This window comes from Anser anser (assembly GCF_964211835.1).
Source record: "Anser anser genome assembly, chromosome: 1".
In the NCBI taxonomy this organism is placed as follows: Eukaryota; Metazoa; Chordata; class Aves; order Anseriformes; family Anatidae; genus Anser; species Anser anser.
Window position 1 is genome coordinate 148,181,658 of NC_139720.1, and position 21,775 is coordinate 148,203,432.

The following is a 21,775-nucleotide window of genomic DNA, read 5'->3' on the forward strand; positions in this document are numbered from 1 at the left end:
GGCATTTTTTTAGTGTATGCTTTGGAAGTCCAAAGTTGCTTCATTTCCAAGTTCATATAAAAAATAAAATAAAAATAACAATAAAAAAAAAATGTTAACAATGTGTAAAAATGTCTAAACCAGAAGCAGTAGCCTGGAAGACATGAATTGATGTCTCAGAACATACTGTTCTTTATTCTTGCCTTGTTTTATTTTGACATTTTTCAAAGAAAAACTCGTATGATTTTGCTATTTTTAGGTTGATATTTTGGGTTGAAGATAAGACACATATGGAAGCTACTGGGAACTGTGCAACTCAATCTGATCCATCAGGTCACTGATTATTTAAACATGAGTTTTCCTGTCAGCACTCAGTGACAATTTTTATTATTTTTTTTTTTTAAAAAGGAAAAAAAGAGATTTCTATTTCTGAAATACCATAAGACATCACTTGAGTGAGCTGACCAGGGAGTTTAGGTAAAAAGGGTTTAGGAACAAGCTAAAAATGGAAAATTCAGTCTAAATCTCCAATAACAGTTGTAACTTGCCATCATACACTTATCAGACTACTTACAAGAGATCCAAGCCTGTTATCAAGTTAATTATTTCCTGTTTCTGTTGTACTAAACTGTAAATACACAAATATTACGTGACTAAGCTTTAAAGCAAATGATTTGCTTTTTAGACCTCAAAAGAGAAATATTTCTTTCCAGTAGAAAATTACTTGCCTGTTTGACTGAGTTTTTTGCCCCTGTGCAGCAACTATGCTCATAGAGAAGGAGTAAAAAATGGGGAGGTAATATTTTTGAGTTTTTTTTTTTTTTTTTGTGATTAGCTCTGAATACAGGTACTTAAAATTTTACTTTTTAATGTTGGTGTGGATTTTTTTTTCCCCACAAGGAAATGAAAGACATAGAAAAGGCTGTGCAAAATACATTTAAACTAGAGGTGGTGTGCCCAAAATCTATGTTCAGTGCTGCCTATCTCAGCTGGCAATAATAGAGATTAACTCTACTAGAGATATTCTCTTGGCTATTTCCTAAGACCATCACAGCCACACCAGTACCTCTAGTAAGTACGTAGCCTTTTAAGCACAGCTGGGCCCCTTGCTGTCTTGGCAACTGATATGAAATAAATAAATCCAAACACCTGAAAGGTGATTCATTGATTCATTTCAATTGGTTTTTCAAGGAGAATATTTCAGCACCGAAGGGGCTGACCTTAGTCAAAATCTCTCAGAACAGAAATGCAAGCCTCGATCCTTGATTTTCTACCACCATCTTTAGGCTGCAGCTGGTACAGGCAGCAGCGGTCGCGATGGTCCTCAGGAGAGATGCAACTACACCTACAAGCATACTTTAGCACATCATTTCTTCTTGCATATAGGTCTAGTAGTGTCATATAGGCCTCTACAGGGACTTAATGTCACAGGGCATTTTGGCCTGTCGCCACAGGGCTCAGAGCCATGTACAGAGCAGTTGGGAGAGCTCCTCATGGGTTTCCTTTGCCCGGGCCATGACTTGGCCTCTTGTGCTGAAAAGCTGAGGGGCCTCATCTTCATCCAACCTCATCTAGGTTGGATGAGGAAATGCTGCCAGTTTGTCTCACAGCCTGTGTTTTATGTACGTCACGCTCCTTTTTTAGTCAAGGACTTGTCTATGCATAACACTACCCTCAAATTTTCTAAGAAAAGACAAGCTTTGGGTGAGGAGGCTTCGCTGTGAATACTCTTTGGAGCCCATCAGTACTGGGGAGCGTGCTTATTTATACATGACAAGGTATTTAGAGCTAACCCTGTGCAACAGAGCGTGGGCAGGCGAGGAGGGGAAGGGGTGCTCAAACAACTGTGACGCCTTATGCTCAGCAGAGCCCCCCCCCAGAATGTCTTTGCCTCATGCACTCCCTACCCCTGCCCCGCTGTCATTTGGGGCTGTCCCTGATGGGGACCTGGCACAGCCACAGGAGTGAGCACAGGCACCTCTGCTCATGAAGAGGAAAGGTTTGTCAGTTCTGGGAGCTGATCCAGCCAAAAACTGCCTGGGAAAGGGCGGGCAGAAGCATAGAAGACAAAGACCCCTGAGCACAAGCCAGGTAAGGGGGCTCTGAAGTCTCCCCAAAGATCTCACCGTTATTTTAGTAGCTGTTACTGAAGATAAACAGTAGCTATTGCTAATTGTGGCCATCGTTGCTTAAACATTACCTACATTACCTATTTACCTCCTTTCAAACAAAAGCTCAGATAAGCTATTTCACTATCTAAGCATCTTATTTTGATCATGCTGTATCTAGACACAGTTTAACTCTTAAGGGACAGTTCTATAACTGCATCCTAAATTAAGGGTTTGGATTGGGGTAGCTCCCTCGTACCAGGTTGATCTGGCATTCACCCACTCTAACCCACTGAGACTGCTAATTCTGGTGACTTGTGTGGATACTCAGAACTGTACACGGCAGTTCATAATAGTCACCAGATGATACAGAAGTAGAGTGGAAATTTAGACCATAATTAATTTCCATCAGTTCTCTAAAGATGACAAAGTCCTCCATTTTGCTCACTGACATCTGTGCAGAACAGAAAAAGGGTTTTGAATTCCAGCTAGACAGCTGGTTCTCCATCTAGGAAAGACTGTGCTCCAACTTTGAGCTGGTTATTTAGGATATAAGAAATCCAGGATGAGCCTATAGTGTTTGTAATAGGAAATAATCATTAGAATTAAAAAGAAATCTCTACTTCCTAGGCTTTTTATATAGAAAACTCTACTTTCCACAAAGGTAAATCTGGTCACAGTAACAACTGTAATGTGGTTGTGCTCAGGAATGCTGGACTTCCTGCTTGGCTACAGACATGGCTGTTACATTGACAAAAGTAAATGAAAGCAATCAGATCCCAGTGATAGCTTAGCTGGATAGTGTAATTGGACACAGCCACCAACTCATCCCAAATCACTCCAGTTCAGGGTGAAATTCACCTCTTACCATAGCATAATGGTCCTTAAAGCCATTAATCCATGAATGTACAAACAATCCTCTTCATATGCTGCAAGGGTGAATTTGGTTTCTTGTCTCTCGCCCAGCTGGGGCCATGGCCAGACACAGACCTCCAATATATTCCACTAAATCCACACGATCAAGAGGAGGGTGTGTGCAGGAGGAGAGGAACGACAGGATACACAGCTAGTTTAGGGAGAATCCAGCCATGATATGACTCCTTTCAAAAATGGGAGGAGGGTGTGGGGGGAAAATCAAGTTGGTAACGGTTGTCATTTTTTAATCCTCAACCTCCTGACATCCTTTAATTCCCCAGTTCCAAATAAGTGTGGCAGGACCACCAGGATAAAATGGTGTTTCTGAGATGGTCCAGAATGAGCAGGCAAAAGATTTGGAGACAGACCTGCCAAGTACCTCACATTTGAGGCTTGTTACAGCTAGACAAACCTGCTTTTCTGTTCAAAATCCAGTCTGTTTTTATATGATACCCATAAGCAGCTTTTAAGACCATGAGACAAAAATAAAACACAGAGCATGTCTATATAAAGGCATTCAGCAAGAAGTGCTGAAATTTATTCAAATTTTCATAATTACAATAGAGACCTCTGACTTTGAACCTCTAAATCACAACAGCAGTAAAAAAAAAAAAAGGAAACGGTGAAATGGGTTGTATTAAAGTGCAATGATGTGGAGGAAACCATTGAAATAACACAAATGAGGCCGCAGTGAGAAATGAAAGGACAGTCTTATCCTAGCGATGACAGCAATGTATAAGTAAATTATGTTACAGAATGTACAAAATAACTTACACAGATGAAGATAAGCTGAATCTCATGCCGCCATTTCATTGTTAAATACCAGACTAAATATTCCTGGTCTGCACAGTATTACGTGGGATAATTAAAAAAAGATCAGAGGATTTCTGTGTTGGAAAAGACGCCTGAAGTAAAACCCTGACCCGCCTTTATATTGCAGTATTGCAAGAAACCTAAGTATTGATGAATTGTAAAGTGACACATTCAGCAGCATGAAGACTATAAATACATCCTTTACATTGATACATTATATCTACACATATACATATCTACACGCACATATATACACACACACGCGCGCACATATGTGCCTGCATAAATGTGTGGGTGTGTATATATATACACACACGTTTCAATTTGTACTGACCACAGTCAGCTACCTTTTTGATTTTGTCTGGGGAAAGGTTGCTTTTGGAACTGAGGACCAAGATCATTCTTTCGAGTATTTCTCCTTTAAGTTTCCCAAGCTACAGCCTCTGAAGTCTAAATTTCTGGCATAAAGATAGACTTCAGGGCTCAGCCATCAGAGGGTTGGATAATTAACAGCAATTCCCATTGACATAATTTGGTTTGCTTAGTGCTTCTGAAAAATTATGCTCTTAATGTCCATGGTATTTTTAACTAATATTACATACAAATTGGGTAAAAGCCTATTTTCATACAAGTAAAAACATTATAAATATGTAAAGGAATCAATACATTATTCCATCCATGCATACAATTTTGTACTGTTTATAAGGACGAAGTGCAAAGAACATCTCACAAGGTAAAAATTTATAACAGTGGCTTACATCATGCCTTGAAAAATAGCAAGTTTAGCATTATCCTTCCTTTTAAAAAAAAATAAAATATTTGACTACAGGACAAATCTGACTCTAATGAAGATATTTTTTTCCTCCCTGTGCTCCCCCTGACCGAAAAATTATGTCATTTTTGTCTCTTTGAATAAATTTACAACATACTTCATTGACTAAAAATGTGTGGCTTCTTGACCTCTTAAGCTTTTCTGGAGAAAGGCTCTAGATCTGTAGGGAAGCCACAATAGTTTCCTTTGCCTATAACTGCGTGCTAATTAGAACTGAAGGTAACTGTGCAATTATAGTTTAATAAGAAATCATCTAGTGAATAAGAATGTTTGTGTCATTGTGCACCCGCATAAGGAGAAAGATAGTACTAAATTGCCAAGGCTACGTAAACAGTGAAATTGGTAAAGAGTTTGGTTGTGAGGCCAAAATGTCTCAGAAAAGCTATTTCATTGCATGTGTTATCAAAAGGTTGGAAAGGATAAAATAGTATTTTCTTTTGATGATGTGGTCAGAGAATTAGTCATCTCTGCATCCCAATCTCTAGGGCTCAGAAGAGTATCCTAAAGACCCAAGAGAAGAGAAATGGCTGGACCAAACTTACTTCCTCATTCCTGTAAAAGTGCCCTTCACTGCACTGAATGAGGTACATCCATGGAGAAAGGGTATTTTGGGGGAGAGAAAATTTAAAATCTGATTTATTTTTGGCACACCTATCCTGTACAGTGACTACTATGTTATTAGTTTACAATAAGGATTTAGCACTGAACACATTTTGTTTGCTCACTTTCAGATTCTGTATGTTACGAAAAGTACAGTTCTGCAGAAACCTGATTGTATATCAATGGGAAAAATGTGTTTTATGCTAGCACCTCTGCGGCTCCAAAATTCAGAGCAGAAGCCTCTACGATACCCTATTTCAAATCACTTAGTTTTTCTTTACAGCTTCACATTCCATGCACTTTTCATTGTGATCTTCCGTGAGAATCTCTGAAAATCACCAGACAAAATACTCAAAGCCAGCAACACAGAACAGGTGGTCCTTCATTTGAGTCCAACGTCCAAAAATTCCACACAAGATGGCAAACTCCAGTTTACCTTCCATGGAGGTGGGGTGAAAATTCGATCTTAGCCCTTAATGTCCGAGAAGCTGGTGCTGCTGGCATTGCAGCTATCACTGCAACTTGATGATGTGCTCAAAGTGCTGGAGGCAGTGCCTGATTCTGGGAAAGGGAAAGGAGAGGAAAAGAAAAACACAAGAAAATACAATATGGTTGTTTTTCACAAGTTTCTTTCATAACAGAAATCTTCAGATAGACAATCATCACATTTATAATAGCTTACCAGAGCTGCTTAAAGATTGAGCTGATTTTGAATTGCCTATGAGCATCAGCAGATTGCTTGCTGGGATCCAACCTTCTCTACCAGTGCTCAGGTTCTTTACATACCTATAAAAAGAAAAAATAGTCAGATTGCTTCATTTACCGCTTTTGAACGTCTTGCCCTAAACATTTGCCTTCTAAACGCAGTTCCACGTATAAAAGTTTCCAAACACAGATCTGCGTACCAAAGTCCATCCTCCCCTTCACGAATCAGTTGAACTAGATCTCCACTTTTCACTGTAAATTCTTCAGAAATTCCTCTTTCATAATCAGTCACAACTGTGTATTTACCAGGAGTCTAAATGCACACATGGAAAAACACAAACAAATTACTTCTCAAGTACTTTAAAGTGTGTTGCAGCTTTTGTTATGAAAATTAAAGCGCTCTTCCCTTCTTTCTCATGCACATACATGTTGAAGACAGTGTAAATATGCATACTGAGAGGCAGTATAACTTTGCCGTTTAATTCCATGCAAATTCAGTGTATGAATTCTCACCCCCTGAAAAGCATTCTGTGAAATGTTTCCATTACTACAATTCAAATCTCTACAAAAAGAAAAAAATCCCAAGGGAAAACAAAAAAACAAATCACACAAAAAACTGGGAACTAGTGACACGATGTATGTGACACAGTAGCTGAGCATGTCATGGCTTGACTTCTGTACTACAGCATAAGCATTCGCAGTCTTGCTGGTCTGCAGGTACACCTTCCCCAGGTACAAACAAAAGTCTGATTTAAGAAAACAGTATATTTTTCATTGCCCCAGGAGTTTTACCCAGCTGAGGATTTCAAGGCAGATACTTTCTGTCTCCAGCAAGCTTCAAAAGCATTCCTACACACTGTCACTCAACAGTAGCGTTTGCTTAGCCCAACAGGAAAGCATTTCTGGTTACCAGCTTCATTTCGTTTCCCGCTCCTCCTCCTCCTTCTTCCTCTGCATCCGATGAATTCAGTGGATCTTCAGCACTAGACCAACCATCATTTTCTTCAGATGCATCAAGAGAATGAGACGTTTTAGCCCAGCCTTTGTGGACAAACAGCCAACAGTTAACTTTGCAACAGCGTGCCACTGACTGGGAGGAATGTTCTTCCCCCTGAAAGCCACTTAAGTGATCAGCACAAAAGGAGGAAAACTTTAGACAGGGAAGTTATTACAGCCACAAAGTGAAATTCAAAGCTAGCAAAAGGTGGCCCATTTCCATCAAAGTGGATTTGTGGCAATGCACAGCAGTGAATTTGGCCGTTTGTATTTATGTAGATGGAAAGAAAGCAAATTCCCAACTTAAAAAGAACCTATTTCTGCCTTACACGAAGTTGAACAATGTGTAGATACTTTCTTTTGGGAGAGGGTAGAGGATGGGAATGTGCACTTTATGGGAAGAGGATAGACACACATGGTTGTCACCCAAAGCAACCAGCTTGTTGGAACGAGGGATGGATGGACATTGTCTCATTCAAAATACTGAGCAATTAACAGCTGTCTAAAAATTCAACAGGAGCTACAGGCACCTCATACTTTATCTGATGATGCAGCTTATTATTTAAGGGTATCCAGGCTGACACAAGGGTACTTAATCACACCAAATTATCTTTGTGTTAAGTCATTGCACCAAATACCGCAAGAACAACCTCCTGCCTGTCACTTATTGCCAAGTGTTCCTTTTTCTCTCTGTGTGAAGCATTTCATTTATTTATAAGGCTGGACCATATCCAGAGAGCACAATATCCTTTTCCAAATAAAACTACAGTAAGCTTTACTAGCAGGATGCTTTTCACTGAGGCCAGCAACTGCTAGTGCATGTGCTGAGCTTACAATGAAAAAGTCAAAATAACAAGGACAAATAAACAGTTCCAAGTAACATTTTGGTTCAAGCCAAATTGTAACAATACAAAACTCAATGAAAGACTGAAAGGAAAAACAAACATCCCAACTTCTAGGTAATTATCAGTTAAACTGAGTAAGCATCAGCATTTTGGCTCTTCACTGCTGCTGAGGTAGGTTACATTTGCTGCCTGGCTGGTCACGCCAGTGCATTAAGAAAAAAAAAGAAAACCACAACCAGGAGCATTGTCAGAGTAAAACCAAAGCAATCTAAGACATCACACTCAGAGCACACCAAACCAAGCGGGTCTTTTACCTCGCCTGCACTGCTGGATGACCTGCACGAGGTTAGAAGTACTGACCCATTTGGCCCTGTCCAGGGTTAAGAATGAAATCTGTGAAGAAACTGAGTAATAAATTCCTGCTGTATTCCATGCAAATTTCACTGGAAGCACACATCTAGTAGGCCCATGGGACACAGCTAAAAGCCTGTGGGTTATTTCCAAGTTAAGGACAATGCAACAGAAGAAAACTTGGTTTCTTCTAATTGTTCCAAGCTCTCATTAGAAACAGAACCAAAAAGTTGCACAAAAGAAAAAGAAAGTGACATCATTGTAATTGCTCTTCCCACAGCATCACATTCGCTGGTCTGCTCATCTGGAACATTTTGGGTAGCAGCTCCCTTGCCTTTCTTTTCACATATTGTGCTAACGGAGGTAGGAGCAGACCTGCCTGATCCTGCCATAGCAGCAGTACGCCTATTCCTCATACAAGCTGGCACTCTAACAAGCCTATCATCTGTGGAGAGAAGTAGTCACTATGGTCACATAACTAACCAAAAGCTCTGAGTTTATGCATGCTATTTTGATGTGTACATGTGTATTCTGCATGATGTGACTACATCAGAGCTCCCTATAAAGGCAGAGCATGCAAGGAAATGGCAGAGACCTAAGAAAAGACGATGCAGAGATGAGCAAGCTTAGATTCGACGGTGCCAGGAAAACTCAGAATTCATAAATTGCTTCTCTTCAGAAACAGGCCCGCAGGTTTCTCTACAAAGACAGGATCAATCTGCAAGATATGATTCTGTCACTACTTCGTTTTCCTTGAGCTCACTGGGGTTCAAGTAGGAGGGTTGCAATCATGAAAGGAAACAAGTGGGGGCAGTGTGTTGTGCACTGAGAAGCTGTGACCATCATCTGGTGCAGCTTCATCCTGAAATGGCTGAGCTCACCACGCATTTATCCCTCTGAGTTGGTGAAGGAGAAAAAGCGTCTGTCAAAAAAGAGATCAGAAGGTGCAAGACAGAAGGAGGGAGTTATCAGATGTTTTAAATTTGTTTACTTGGTTTTCGTTGTTTCTTAAAGTGAGAGGCTGCTGGACAGGACAGCAATTCAGAAGCGTGTCCAGAGGACTCAAAAGTTTTAATGTAAATTAGCAATGATTCAGGAGTTTCCGCGGTACTCGTGGATCTCACGTGCAGAAAATTAACACTGTAATTCCCATATCCACACTTGTGGAGTTTCTGCACAAGTCTGGCCTAGGATTACATTGCCTGCTGCTCAGACAGGGTCAGTGGCATTGCACAGAGTTTCTCCAGCACAGCAGCAGAACCAGCATCATTTCCACAGGTGAGACAAACACAAAGGCTGCGGAAACCTGGAGAAGGGGACAGTGGGAGGGCTTGAAATAGCTTAATCTTTAGGATTATATTTTCTAAAAGAGATAGATGGTCACATGAAAAGAGAGCCAGGAAGAGAAGGACTGTTTTCCTTGGACTCCAGTTAATGAAGCTCAGGGACTTGTACTTAAGCCTTTGCCAACAGCCTTGCTAGTCAGAAATGGGTCATTTAACAGAAATGTTTTATTCATTGCTTCGCTGTGGGTTGGGAGGACAGGAGGCAAACTGCTACTAGGGGGTCGGTTAAAGCATCGTAGGTTAACAGGGTAGTGAAAATTGCCTACTGTCAACCAAAAAGAGATTCAACAAGACTGACTAATAAATGCAAACTGAAAATGGAGTAAGACAATGTACATTCCACAGGACAGTGATGATCCCCACTCTAATTAGAGTACATGACTTTCCTTCCCCCTGCTCTTCCCCCCCCCCCCCCCCTTTTTTTTTTAGAAGTTAAAACCTCTCTACAAGGAGCACAGTGGGAAAAGGATGCTAACTGGAAATCCATGCATCTCATAGCAACTGGATGCCATTGTAGTTCCATTAACACCCATCTCCTGGTTGTTTCTTCAGCAGAAGATCACTTTCCCACCACCTCGTCCTAAAAACCAAAGTTAGCCATACGCTACTTTACTTGAGGCCAAGGTAAAACTTTGACAAGTTGTGCTATCAAAACCAGCGTATACAGAAGCTGCTGGACCCCTTTGGAAAAAACACAGAAGATACCAATACTGCTGCACACGTCATCATCATACAGGTAATCTCCAGTGCTCTGATGAAACACCAGGGATGGGTGGGTATTTGGGGAGTACAAGATGCGGTAACACTCTACCTCTTAAACCAAAAGGAGTTGGATCACTCACTACTTCATGCCGTTTAGGTTTTTTGTCAGGACTGGTAGGAGAAGCTGCAGGAGGATGAATAGGCAAAAAACACAGAAGAGAGATATTGAAGAACTGGAAAAAAGAGAATTGGTGGATTGCATGCTAAATACCTTTGAGTTTATACTGGAAAACGAATGGATTTTTGTGATCGCTCTAGTTTTAGCTGTCATTGGTTAATTATAGCAGGAGAAGGTAATTAGTCATGTACAGTTTAAGATGATTTGACAAATTTATTTTCTGGTTATAGATGAAAGTATACATAAACTTTTCAAAACGAACTAGACATCAAATGAATATAATTAATTTCAATTTTAGACAAACATTACCAAATAAACAATCATTTTAAAATAAATCTAGTTCTACAGCAATACCTGGTCCTGTAAGAAGGATCATTGGCAATGTCTGGCTTTTAGCAGTAGGAGATGGAGTTTCTGTCAAGGCAAGCATGGGATATTAGTGCTCACCTCATTGGTACCAGATACACAACCCTAGAACCTCTCCAGAAAGAACTCAAAGGTAATCAAGTTTTGAAAAGGCATTCTAAAGAGATGCTTGGAAAAAAAAAAAAGGCATGCTCTTGAACAAGTGGCATCATCTTAGTGCAATTCAGACTGTTCAAAGATAGCTGTTCAAAGCAAGAAGTGAATGTACCAGTGCAATTACTTGGCAGGAGGAAGCAAGAAATATCTCAGAGCCCTATGTTTTAGAAAAAAAAAAAAGAATAAAGACCATTTCTGGAAGCATAAAGAAGTTCTTCTTTACTTTTGTAGCCTTTTGTATCTAGCAAAACACATTCTGCTGTAGTCATGCTTTAGGAGTTCTGTTCAGAAGGGAAGTTAACAGAAATACTCTAGCAAAACCTTGATTCCTTCTTGCCAAGTACAGGTACATTTGGGGCAGATCCACTGAAGCTAGAAGCAGGCCAGGCATTTGATCTGAAGGTAACTGCCTCTAGGTTTTCTACAGGAAGAGGGCACTATAAACTCCTTCTTAGGCTCCAGTAGTGAGACCAGAAGCATTGGAAACTGCACTCCTTCCCTCACATGTCCAACAGCTCTCCATTTTTCCAGGCTGCATCTCCCTCTCCCACAGTGGAGACAGTGTCTCTCAAAAAAATCTCCCTGTCATGGTCTGTGATGCAGAAACCTAGCCTGAACAAGCTAATACATACATTGAAAAAGTATACATGGACCTCTTACACTACACACAAAGTGATGTTCCAGTTACAACCTTAAATACAAAACAATCTAGCTTTTTCTTTTTTATTATTATTATTTTTAATTACCTTTCTGACTTTTGAGGTTAGTAAAGCCCTGCAGCGTAAAGCGCTTTTTTGACAGTACAGAGCATTCAGAGGTAGAGCTAGTGTCATCTACAAAGGAAAAGAGACACACAGAAAGAAAGGGGAGAAGGCCAAGAAAAGGTCAAGGCAAAAAATCATTCACAGCCCTGCCAGGGGACTAGCACTTCAGGATGAGAAAGGCAAAACTGAAAGTCCAAGTACAACAAAAGAACCCAAGGGGCACGTTGTTCTTACTTGTACAGGGGTTTGTAGTACCACTAGTTCAGTAAATAATCTCAGTTATGTAAAGCAACGTTCAAGAGAATACTCTTCAGAACAGGTAAAGCCAAGGAATTTATCCAGAAGACAACTAAGGAGCCAGGCAACTCTAAGAGATCTACTACAGTCTAAATAACCCATAGATCCTCCCACCTCCTTTTGTCTCTCTTTCACTAGGGAGGCTTTGGGCCTGTCCACAGCACACAGAGGAACACAAAAAACCCCCAGGTAAGGGCAGATTGGACTGGCATGTTCACGCTGCTTGTGCAGCACTTTGTGGGTGGGCTACCTTAGGGCTACCGGCAGCAAAGTCCTGCTCCTTCAGGTATAACGTTGCTTTTGCCTCTATTACCATGGCTACTGTGCTGGTGGATCTGCCTGTGCACCTGCAGCGCGAGCATGCTCTTCACAGCTAAAGATCACAATACATACGTGTAAACTCACCTTTGCTTTTCTCGGGGTACTTTGGTGCTACTGTGGTGACATAACCTTCTAGACTTGTGAGGTCAGCTTTTCTCTCCTCCATTTTTTTTGTGTTTCTGATGTTGTTCCTTGAAGGACTGCTTATTGGAAGAAAATGAAGACAAATCAGTCCATCTCCAGCAAATGGATCTGAACAAGGGTGATGACCTTGTGTCACAGGTTGCCTTTTACATGCAGATATAAAGGCTGAGAACCATTTCTTAGCTGCTTCTCAGTTCATAGCTTCTAGAGTTGAAGCTATGCACACTGGTGACTCTGCGTAGAAAGACCATGAGCATATATACAGGAGAAAAGCTCCCCTTTTGACTGCAAGCACATACTACGGCAATGGAAGCTACGGAAAAGGCCGCTGCTCAGTACAACTTCCACTCACTCTTAACTATAGACATATTCTGTGATGACAGTTTCCTCCTGAATATGCTAAGGAGAGGGGGAAAAAAAACAGAAAAGGAAAAAAAACTCTGCCTTTTAGAAGCTCTTAATTCAGGAAACAGACAAGGAATAACAAAGACAATATGCTGAATCTTGCAGCTGGATTCCCATTACACCTCAGATTGGGAATGAAAGGGAGAGAGATTCCATGAATACTACGTATCTGGGAAATGTTCTGTAAGTGGTAAGTATTTGCATGAAGCATGAGGGCAGAGCACTACTGATACATATTTGAGCATACACCGCATGGGAATGACTGAACATATGAGTATATGGGCTTATGGGTAAAACCCATACGTACACACATGCACATAATGGCATAAGGAAAAAAAAGTGAGTAGCAGAGGTCAAATAAGGGCAGAATGGTAGGAGAGAGCGAAAGACTACACTTATGTAGTTTGGTATAGTGAAGGACAAAACAGAAAAATTTAAGAAGCTTGACTCCAAACTTGAGACACTGGGGGAATGAACACATCACTTAGTAAGAAAGTGAAAGGAGAGGAAAAAAATAAAAAAGAAAAAGAAAGAAACAGAAAAGAATGCCCCTGCAAAGGACGAAAAGAATAATAGCATGAAGATGATGAGAGAAAAGAAAGAATGAAGAAAAAGGCTGCTTCACATAGCTACATAACTCTCTTACCTGGGGTGTAAAGTCTATAATTAGCTGTTCAACAAAGAGAACTATAATACCATCAGAATTTTGGCTGGAATAGAAAATTACATATCTATAAAACCTGTGCCACTGTTGCTGTCCAGAACTACGAGTTCTGGAGATGTATAAACCCCAAGCTTTATAGCTTTACATTAGAAAGAGACCTAAAAAATTCTAAGATGTAAGGGTCAGTATTAAGGGACAGGAGTAATAAAGAACTATAAAGTGAATGTGTTAGTATATTTGCAAAACAAGTAGACTGATTTGACAACAAACTTACTTACCTTGTACAAGATGATGCTGGTAGAGGTAAACTCTGTGTGTGTTCAAGTGTCCTGTGCTGACTAGCTTCTGTAATGGAGAAAAGAAAAAGAACCATTAAACTGATTTGTGTTCTAAGCTTTTCACTTTTACAGTCCTACACAGTGAACAGAGTAGGTTTTGAAGTTCAAAGAGAAAAGATGAAAAATATATATGTGTGTATATATCCAAAATATTTTACCTCTGCATGCCTGCAGTTGACTTGTCAGCACTTTTCTTATTTCATTTACCCAAGTAGCTTTTACTTCAGGAGTTGGTGCCTACCCAAAAATAAATACAATCAACCATCAAGCAGAGAATACTTCTTACACAAAGAACTTCAAGCCAAAGCACGGTCTTTGAGGAATCCTTTAAGAGGGACAGCTAGACCCTCTAGGCAGCTAGTCCCTCAGTGAACAGAAACTATTGTAAGAATTTGAACACACTGAGGGAGAAGACTGTACAAATGGTACAGTCTTACCCTGGCTCCCTTGCACATGGAAAATGGAGAGGTGATTGGTGACAACCAACATGGCTTCACTAAGGGCAGACTGTGCCTGACAAATCTGGTGGCCTTCTACAACGGGGTTACAGTATTGATGGATAGGGGAAGAGCAAATGACGTCATCTACCTGGACTTGTGCAAAGCATTTGACACTGCACGCCATGATATCCTCATCTCTAAATTGTAAAGACATGGATTTAATGGATGGACCACTTGGTGGGTAAGGAAGTGGTTGGATGGTCACAAAGAATTGGCTCAATGTCCAAGTGGAGATCAGTAACAAGTGGTGTTCATCAGGTGTCAGTACTGGGATTGGAGTTCAACATCTTTGTCAGCAACATGGACAGTGGGATTGACCGCACCTCCAGCAAATTTGCCAAAGACACCAAGCTGTGTGGTGCGGTCAGCACGCTGGAGGGAAGGGATGCCATCCAGAGGGACCTGGACAGGCTTGAGAGGTGGGCCTGTGCAAACCTCATGAAGTTCAACAAGGCCAAGTGTAAGGTCCTGCATCTGGGATGGGCCAATCCTAAGCACACATACAGGCCTAGCCGGCAATGGATTGAGAGCAGCCCTGAGGAGAAGGACCCGGGGGTGCTGACATAAGCTGGCAATATGCACTTGTAGCCCTGAAAACTAACCACATTGGGCTGCATCCAAAGAAGCGTGGCCAGCAGGCTGAGGGAGGTGATTCTCCCCCTCTACTCTGCTCTCATGAGACCCCACCTGGAGTGCTGCGTTCAGCTTTGGGGTCCCCAGCACAAGAAGGACACAGGTGTATTAGAACAATTCCACAGAAGGCCACGGGGATGATCAAAGGGCTTGAGCACTTCTCCTGTGTGGACAGTCTAAGGCAGTTGGGGTTGCTCAGCCTGGAGAACAGAAGGCTCCAGGGAGACCTTATAGCTGCCTTCTAGTACCTAACAGGGGCCTACAAGAAAGCTGGGGAGGGACTCTTTGTCAGGGAGTGTAGCGACAGGACAAGGAGTAATGGTTTTAAACTAAAAGAGGGGAGATTTAGATTACATATTAGGAAGAAATTGTTCACCAAGAGGGTGGTGAGGCCCTGGCACAGGCTGCCCAGAGAAGTCATGGATGCCCCATCCTGGAGGTGTTCAAGGCCAGGCTGGATGGGGCTTTGGGCAACCTGGTCTGGTGGGAGGTGTCCCTGCCCATGGCAGGGGGTTGGAATTAGGTGATCTTTAAGGTCCCTTCCAACCCAAACCATTCTGCGATCTATGATTCTCCCCCAAATCCACTAACTCCAGTGAAACCAATAGCAATAGTGTATGCAATATCCCCCATGAATATTGGGAAACATGGATTTAATTATTATTTTTAATAAGACACTGTATTTGAAAAGTATCATTTATGAAATTGCCTTATGATTTAACCTATTCAGTGTAGGCTTTTTTTGTTTTTACATTCTCTCATCACTTTCTATTAGTGATATAATAAAGGAAAGAAAAACAAAACAGATCCTGTTGGGTTAGACCCCCCCACACCCCACACTTTTTAAAAAAAATTTTTTAAAGGTAGTGGCATGTTATTATTACCTGTATGATGTAAACTTCTTCCCGTGCATTATACCAGATTTCAAATTTTTTTGCATCGCCTTTGACGTTTTCTGTTATTCCAACTGCTGCCATCTAGAAGCAAAGAGAACAGAAGCTGACCTACCGAATTGCAACTAAGATACCAGTGGAAGCAGAAGGCTAATAGTATTCTTTGGTAATCTATTTCTGAAAAGCAAAACCATATTTGGTTTCTCCCTCAAGGAAAATAATAACACCATCTGCATGTTGGACATTCAGTGCTTCGTGTCAGCTTGGCTACCTCAGAGGGAAGAAAGGCTTATGTTCATTAAATTCAGACTGATTCACAAGCTTTCTCTTGAAATGCATACTGACAAATCCTGCATCTATTTTATACTACCCATTATTATATTTTCTGTGTGATTAATGCAATTGCCATTCAGCTACATTAGTATGGTTTAGATTTTGTCAAAGGAGAATTCCCCCACCTCCACCAGCAAACACAAAGTGACACAGACTTGTAATATCCATTACGTTTGCCTGAAAGGGCGAAGTTTACACTGCAAAACTATAATGCATCTTCACAGACAGAAAAAAAAAAGCACAACACAAAACTTGTATTACTGCAACCTAGGCCCTCAGTACCACTACCTTATTGGACTGCTCAGTGCCTTACATTTAAGGAGTGTTTGTAGCTATAAGAAGGTGCCTTCTCATATCCCTCTCCATTTTCTTCTCGCTTTTTACAGAAGAGCACTGCTTTCTCATGGAGGAACAGGTGTCGCTGCATTGGCTTGAAGCGTGCCAAATCTTTCACCTTTGAGTGACCCTTTTTATGATCAGTCCAGACATTGAAGGATCCCTGCATTAAAAGCTTGCCCAGCTCATTCAGGTTTCCCTAGAACAAAAAGTGATATTTATAACTACAAAGAGGTAACATCTGACTAAAACACATACTCTGAACATGTTTTTACAAGTTCTGTCATTCCAAGTAATCTCTCACATCAGTGTTTATGTTGAGCTTGGAAAGGTAATGAAAATATAGTCAGTGTTTAATATTCTCTCTCTCCTACACTGTTCAGGCAGGATCTTACAGTCAAGAGTACCAGTAGCAAAGATATGGAGATCTACACATAGAAAAAGGGGGAAGCACAATACACATTTGTTTTTTCAAGTGTGCGCTCCAAAGCTCCTTGCATCGCTCCATTCTTCCAGAAATTTTAGGTGTAGTTTTACGTATTGATATAAAAAAATCGTAGTGAACACACTGTTCACTACGATTTTTCTGTTTCTAACTTGGTGTCAAGTAGATCAAAGGAAGAAAACTTGGGTAGACAGAGCAAAATATTATTCACAGCACGAAAACTTCAGAAGAGTATAAAGATTCACTTCCCATTATCATGTAATTACATAATGCAGTTTAAAGGCATCTTTTGTACAACGTTCTTCTCATTCTTAGTATGTAACAGAGAGTACACTGTACATATGTATTTGAAAAAAAATAAATAAAAATATTGTTACTCACATCATAGCCTGTAATGGCTATCTGGTGCATAGAATCATTAACTGCTTTGAGAATACCCAGTATAGAAGTTAATGCCTCCTGGAGATCTTCAGCACCTTCACAATTCTTACTGTATTTCAGCATTTCCTGAGTGGGCAAGGAATGACAACATACTTAGTTTTGGAAACAACAATAACTAGGAATATTTGAATTATAACACAAAATTTGGCCTACATTTTTAAAGTTATCTAGTGAAGTCAACACCATATAATCTAGTGGATTAAATACTGACTAACTCAGAAGACCCCAAGGTCTTCTTTACTTATCTCTGCTGCTAATTAGCCACACATTAATCCAAACTTTTTTTTTATAAGCAGTACCTAAGAATTTTACAAGACTAAGTTGGCAAGTATTTTTCACCACAAGTGCTTAAAACAAAACAAAAAAAACAATGTCACATCCCCTTTTGAAAGAAAATAAACAAACCCAAAACATTTGTTACTTTTAAAACTAGCAAATATAAAAATATAGGCAAATTCCATTTATTATTTGAGTTATTGTAAAGACCTGGGATGGCTTGGAATGCTAGTCACAAACCTAAACTTCGAGTACTGTCTACGCATTTAAAAATGTAATCCTTCTCCAAAGAGCTTATTGGTGAAGCTGCATCTTCCAATTTGATTCCAGATGAACACAGTGGCAAATTCATGTGGAATCCCACAGGCTTTGTAACATGAGAATAAGCATTTACTAAGAGTGTAGAAAGTAAAGACACTTTAAATAGAAAACCTTTCAAACGCTCTTCTCTTCAGATAAGTTTAAAGTAATTAATTCTTTAAAAGTTGTTAACTTTAACTCAGTTTTAAGTCAATAGTAAACTATTGTTAAATGCAATTGTTGAAACTCGTGTCTATGTTGTAAATATTTCCTAAAACAAGCCAATTTCAAGCATGGCAAAGACTTAGACATTCATTTTAAAATTTATAATGGTATATTCCTCTCATTTTGCTGTCTCAGTATGTCTACATGAATCACAGTGGCATTTTCTCTAAAAATACCATAGAGTGTGCTCAGTTGAGTACATTTTGTAGAATGTGAGTTCCTTTGAAGACTGTGATTAACCGAAGCTTTCTGGACACTTTCTCAAGTCCAGCAAGGCTAATTCCTGTGACATGCATGAGGCCACTATAACTGACAAGTGGCACGTATTTCTGACACTCTCTTCTCTTTGTTGCAAAACTTTCTTGGTCTTTTTGTTTCTCCTCCTCAATGTCTTCATTCTTCTCTTCAGCAGAAATTTAAGGGCAAAAGAAGTTACACATGGTGCCTCTGTGGTAATGTTTAATGTTTGCCTGCCTACTAGTAGCTTTTTGGCTGAAAGAGAAAAGAACTGAGCTGAAAGTTGATAGACTGGAATTTCCTTCTGTTTTAATTTATACACCTCTACTAACTTTTAGATTTCTCTCCAGCAGGATGAGAGAAGCAGGATTTAAAAAAAGGCAAAAAAACAGTTTATTAACACAAAATTACATAGTTTCATAACACATACCTTTAGCAGTAACTGGTATTTGGTTATTCTTTGAACGGGTTTCAGCAAGTATGAGTCCAAACTGAGCTTGTGATCAAGTTTCCTTTGACATTCCTGTAATCAGTGTCAGATTTCATTGGTACCCAAATCAATATTTTTTGTCATTTGTTCTTGAGATAATTTATGAATGTAAACATAAAACAAATTCAGAAATATTTCAGAGACTCAAGCAAGCATACCTGGAAGAATACAGAATCTGAAAACTGCCTCCACAAACTTTCAGATCGAGGTTTATTTTGACAGTATTTTTCATAAATCTGGAAGTCTTCCATCTGAAATTGGGGAGAAGAGCAAAATATTACTAAATTCTTATGATTTTAATAGATGAACTTCATAAGAAGTTTTTCCACAGTCAATAAAGCTAAGGAAAAAAAAAAAAAGCAATTCCTTAAGGCATCCCTAGCAAAAACAATTATTCAAACTCACTAATTTTGTAACAGCTACACATTTTGTATATGGAATATATGAGTAAAATGCTCCTGTTAATTTTTTTTTCGGTTTAATATTAGGTACCTTATGAAGAAACATGTTATATTTAGAAATATATTTACACTAACATACGAAAAATTTGGGATCTTTTAATTTAATTCATTTAATGCCAGAACGTGAATCCCCCTGTGTAACTTATTAAAAAAATATTTGCCCTTCTTTACAAATTTGTATTTTGTGCTTTGCAATTGAATTTTTCTTAAGTCATTTATTTACTATTTTACCAAGTTTTTATCATCTATTTACTACTATTATTCACTATTTTTACATCTATTTACTATTACTACATCTATTATTATTTTATCAAGTCATTTATTGCCCCCTTATCACTTCAACATTGTCTTCAAGAGTTTGCTATTTTTTATTCATGGTTGCTTACACAGGTCTCATGGTGCTCTTGTTGCTCCAAGAGACTTGCATGCATGGGTAATCTATCATTTTTATTTGGTTATGCATGAAATTTCACTTTCTGAAATTTATTTATTCATGAATTTTTCCACTTTCTCTTACAGAGATGGCCAACCCAAGAATTGTACAGCCCCTCAGTTGACCTCAAATTAGATAGTCTAGATGCTGAGCTTTTCTGTAGTTCATTTCACTGTTGTATAAAAAAAATATTTATAAAAAATCCCAAATAACTCATGAATGGTTTTATATACTCTGTAGTCATCTGCAGGGCTTCACAATCACCTTATTACAAAACTAGACATGGCCTCACAGTTCTAATGCTGCAGGAATCTCACCATCCCATATCTATTTTCACACATTCAGATGAGTTAGTAACTGAACAGCATCACTTCAACATTTGTTGAAAGCAAAAGGAAGTAAGACTGCATTGAAAAGGTCGTAACTTTAGATTTAATTGAAAGGCTAGGTAGGAAGTCAGCAAGCACCTCAGCCCTTCCATTTTAGGAAACACCATCCTCATGGATGCTTCCAGTAAATGGTAGGGAGAGGGATGACTGCTTCCAGTTTTAAAGCCTCAACAGTTAGCAGTAACAGATTAAGATTCATTTCCATAAACAGATTCCTATCTAGCCTTTGGTATTCTACAGGTGAGACTCATTGTTTAATAAATCCCAGATTAAAAAGTTTAATTCTGTTATAGCTTTCCATTTTCAGAGTAAAAAGTAAAAAAAAAACAACAAAAAAAAACCATATTCTGCTGAGTTGTATTCTTTTAAGAAAACAGAAAAACAAAATTCCAGTAATGAAAGCTAATCAAGTAAAACAATCAGTTACAGTGATGTGAAATGATCCAGTACATGACTCCTCTTCATGTTTTCCTAAATGCAACTTTAATAAAGCAATTTTCTTTTAACGCTCTAGTAGCTCTTTCTATAAAAATTAATTAATCCACACAGTGGAAAATATCCCCAACTCTCAAACCTGTTCAAGACAAACAGAGGGGATCTGGTGGCAATTGCCACATGAAAATTACTTTCATCTGTAACAGCCTTAGAATAGCTTATGAATAAAATGCTAGCAAGAGATGACACATACCTGATCCAGAAAGCAACGTCCTACCAGTTCTGGGTATTCTACATAATTTTCTAGTTCTCTCAAGAATATTCTACAAGGAAGAAGATTTTATTAGAGCACATGTTAAAAAAAAAAAGTTGTAGTAAATGATTATGTTCTTGCAATTTGTTTTGTAAAGTTAGGAAACAGAGTTGTAATTCTGTACTATGAAATTAACAAAGCTGTTCTAGATCAGGTATTTAAAAAGGGATAGCAAAATGAAACGAACAAACATTCTGACCAATTTCTTTTAGCTTACTGTTGCTGCAATAGAAAGGAAATACAAGTTTTTTTTCACGAAAAAAGTTTGTTTCCCTGCCTTGTGTATTAAGCAGCAGGATTTGTACAGTTTACAAGTCTTTGTTTTTTTCCTTCCAAATGCTACCAAACAACACAGAGCAAATAATAATTAAAAAAAAGTGGCAAAACCTCAAGTTTAGTTTTTCCTGAATAAGAAACAACGATTTATATTTCTCTTGAAAATACTTCTTTCCTAACCGTTAAAATATTACCACGTGAAGAAAAATACCTTTCTAGCAGCAAGGTCACCTGAGTATAACATTAAACAGCCTCAAACAGATACAAAAGTATTAAGAATTTGTGCTTTAGGATAATAATTTACTTTCTACCATAAATTTCATCAATAAAAAAATAAAGTCCTCAAACTTTGCTTTCATTAGCTTGTAACCAGATCACAATACCTTTCCTCAAGATCACAGAATCACAGAATTGTAGGGGTTGGAAGGGACCTCGAGAGATCATCAGGTCCAACCCCCCTGCCAAAGCAGGTTCCTTAGAGCAGGCTGCCCAGGTAGGCGTCCAGACGGGCCTTGAATATCTCCAGAGAAGGAG

General features: G+C 39.2%; 1 protein-coding gene across 21 annotated transcripts in view; it reads right to left on the reverse strand.

The window, feature by feature from the left end:
* Window positions 1-3,510: 3,510 nt before the first annotated feature.
* The window catches only part of MCF2L (MCF.2 cell line derived transforming sequence like), a 161,774-nt gene continuing 143,509 nt past the window's right edge, over window positions 3,511-21,775 (reverse strand). For 9 of the 21 annotated variants that reach the window (XM_083834901.1, XM_083834912.1, XM_083834919.1 and 6 more), the window contains 16 exons: window positions 20,906-20,975; window positions 19,093-19,185; window positions 18,875-18,967; window positions 17,347-17,472; window positions 16,498-16,719; window positions 15,843-15,935; window positions 13,984-14,062; window positions 13,766-13,832; window positions 12,359-12,477; window positions 11,639-11,725; window positions 10,725-10,784; window positions 10,302-10,376; window positions 6,863-6,993; window positions 6,153-6,265; window positions 5,930-6,033; window positions 3,511-5,808 (listed from right to left, as the gene is read on the reverse strand). In XM_083834901.1, coding sequence (XP_083691027.1) covers window positions 5,714-5,808; window positions 5,930-6,033; window positions 6,153-6,265; window positions 6,863-6,993; window positions 10,302-10,376; window positions 10,725-10,784; window positions 11,639-11,725; window positions 12,359-12,477; window positions 13,766-13,832; window positions 13,984-14,062; window positions 15,843-15,935; window positions 16,498-16,719; window positions 17,347-17,472; window positions 18,875-18,967; window positions 19,093-19,185; window positions 20,906-20,975 — 1,627 coding nt within the window. In that variant the 3' untranslated portion in view covers window positions 3,511-5,713. The remainder of the gene's footprint in view (window positions 5,809-5,929; window positions 6,034-6,152; window positions 6,266-6,862; window positions 6,994-10,301; window positions 10,377-10,724; window positions 10,785-11,638; window positions 11,726-12,358; window positions 12,478-13,765; window positions 13,833-13,983; window positions 14,063-15,842; window positions 15,936-16,497; window positions 16,720-17,346; window positions 17,473-18,874; window positions 18,968-19,092; window positions 19,186-20,905; window positions 20,976-21,775) is intronic. The other 12 variants (XM_083834917.1, XM_083834914.1, XM_083834908.1 and 9 more) reach the window with 7 other exon arrangements.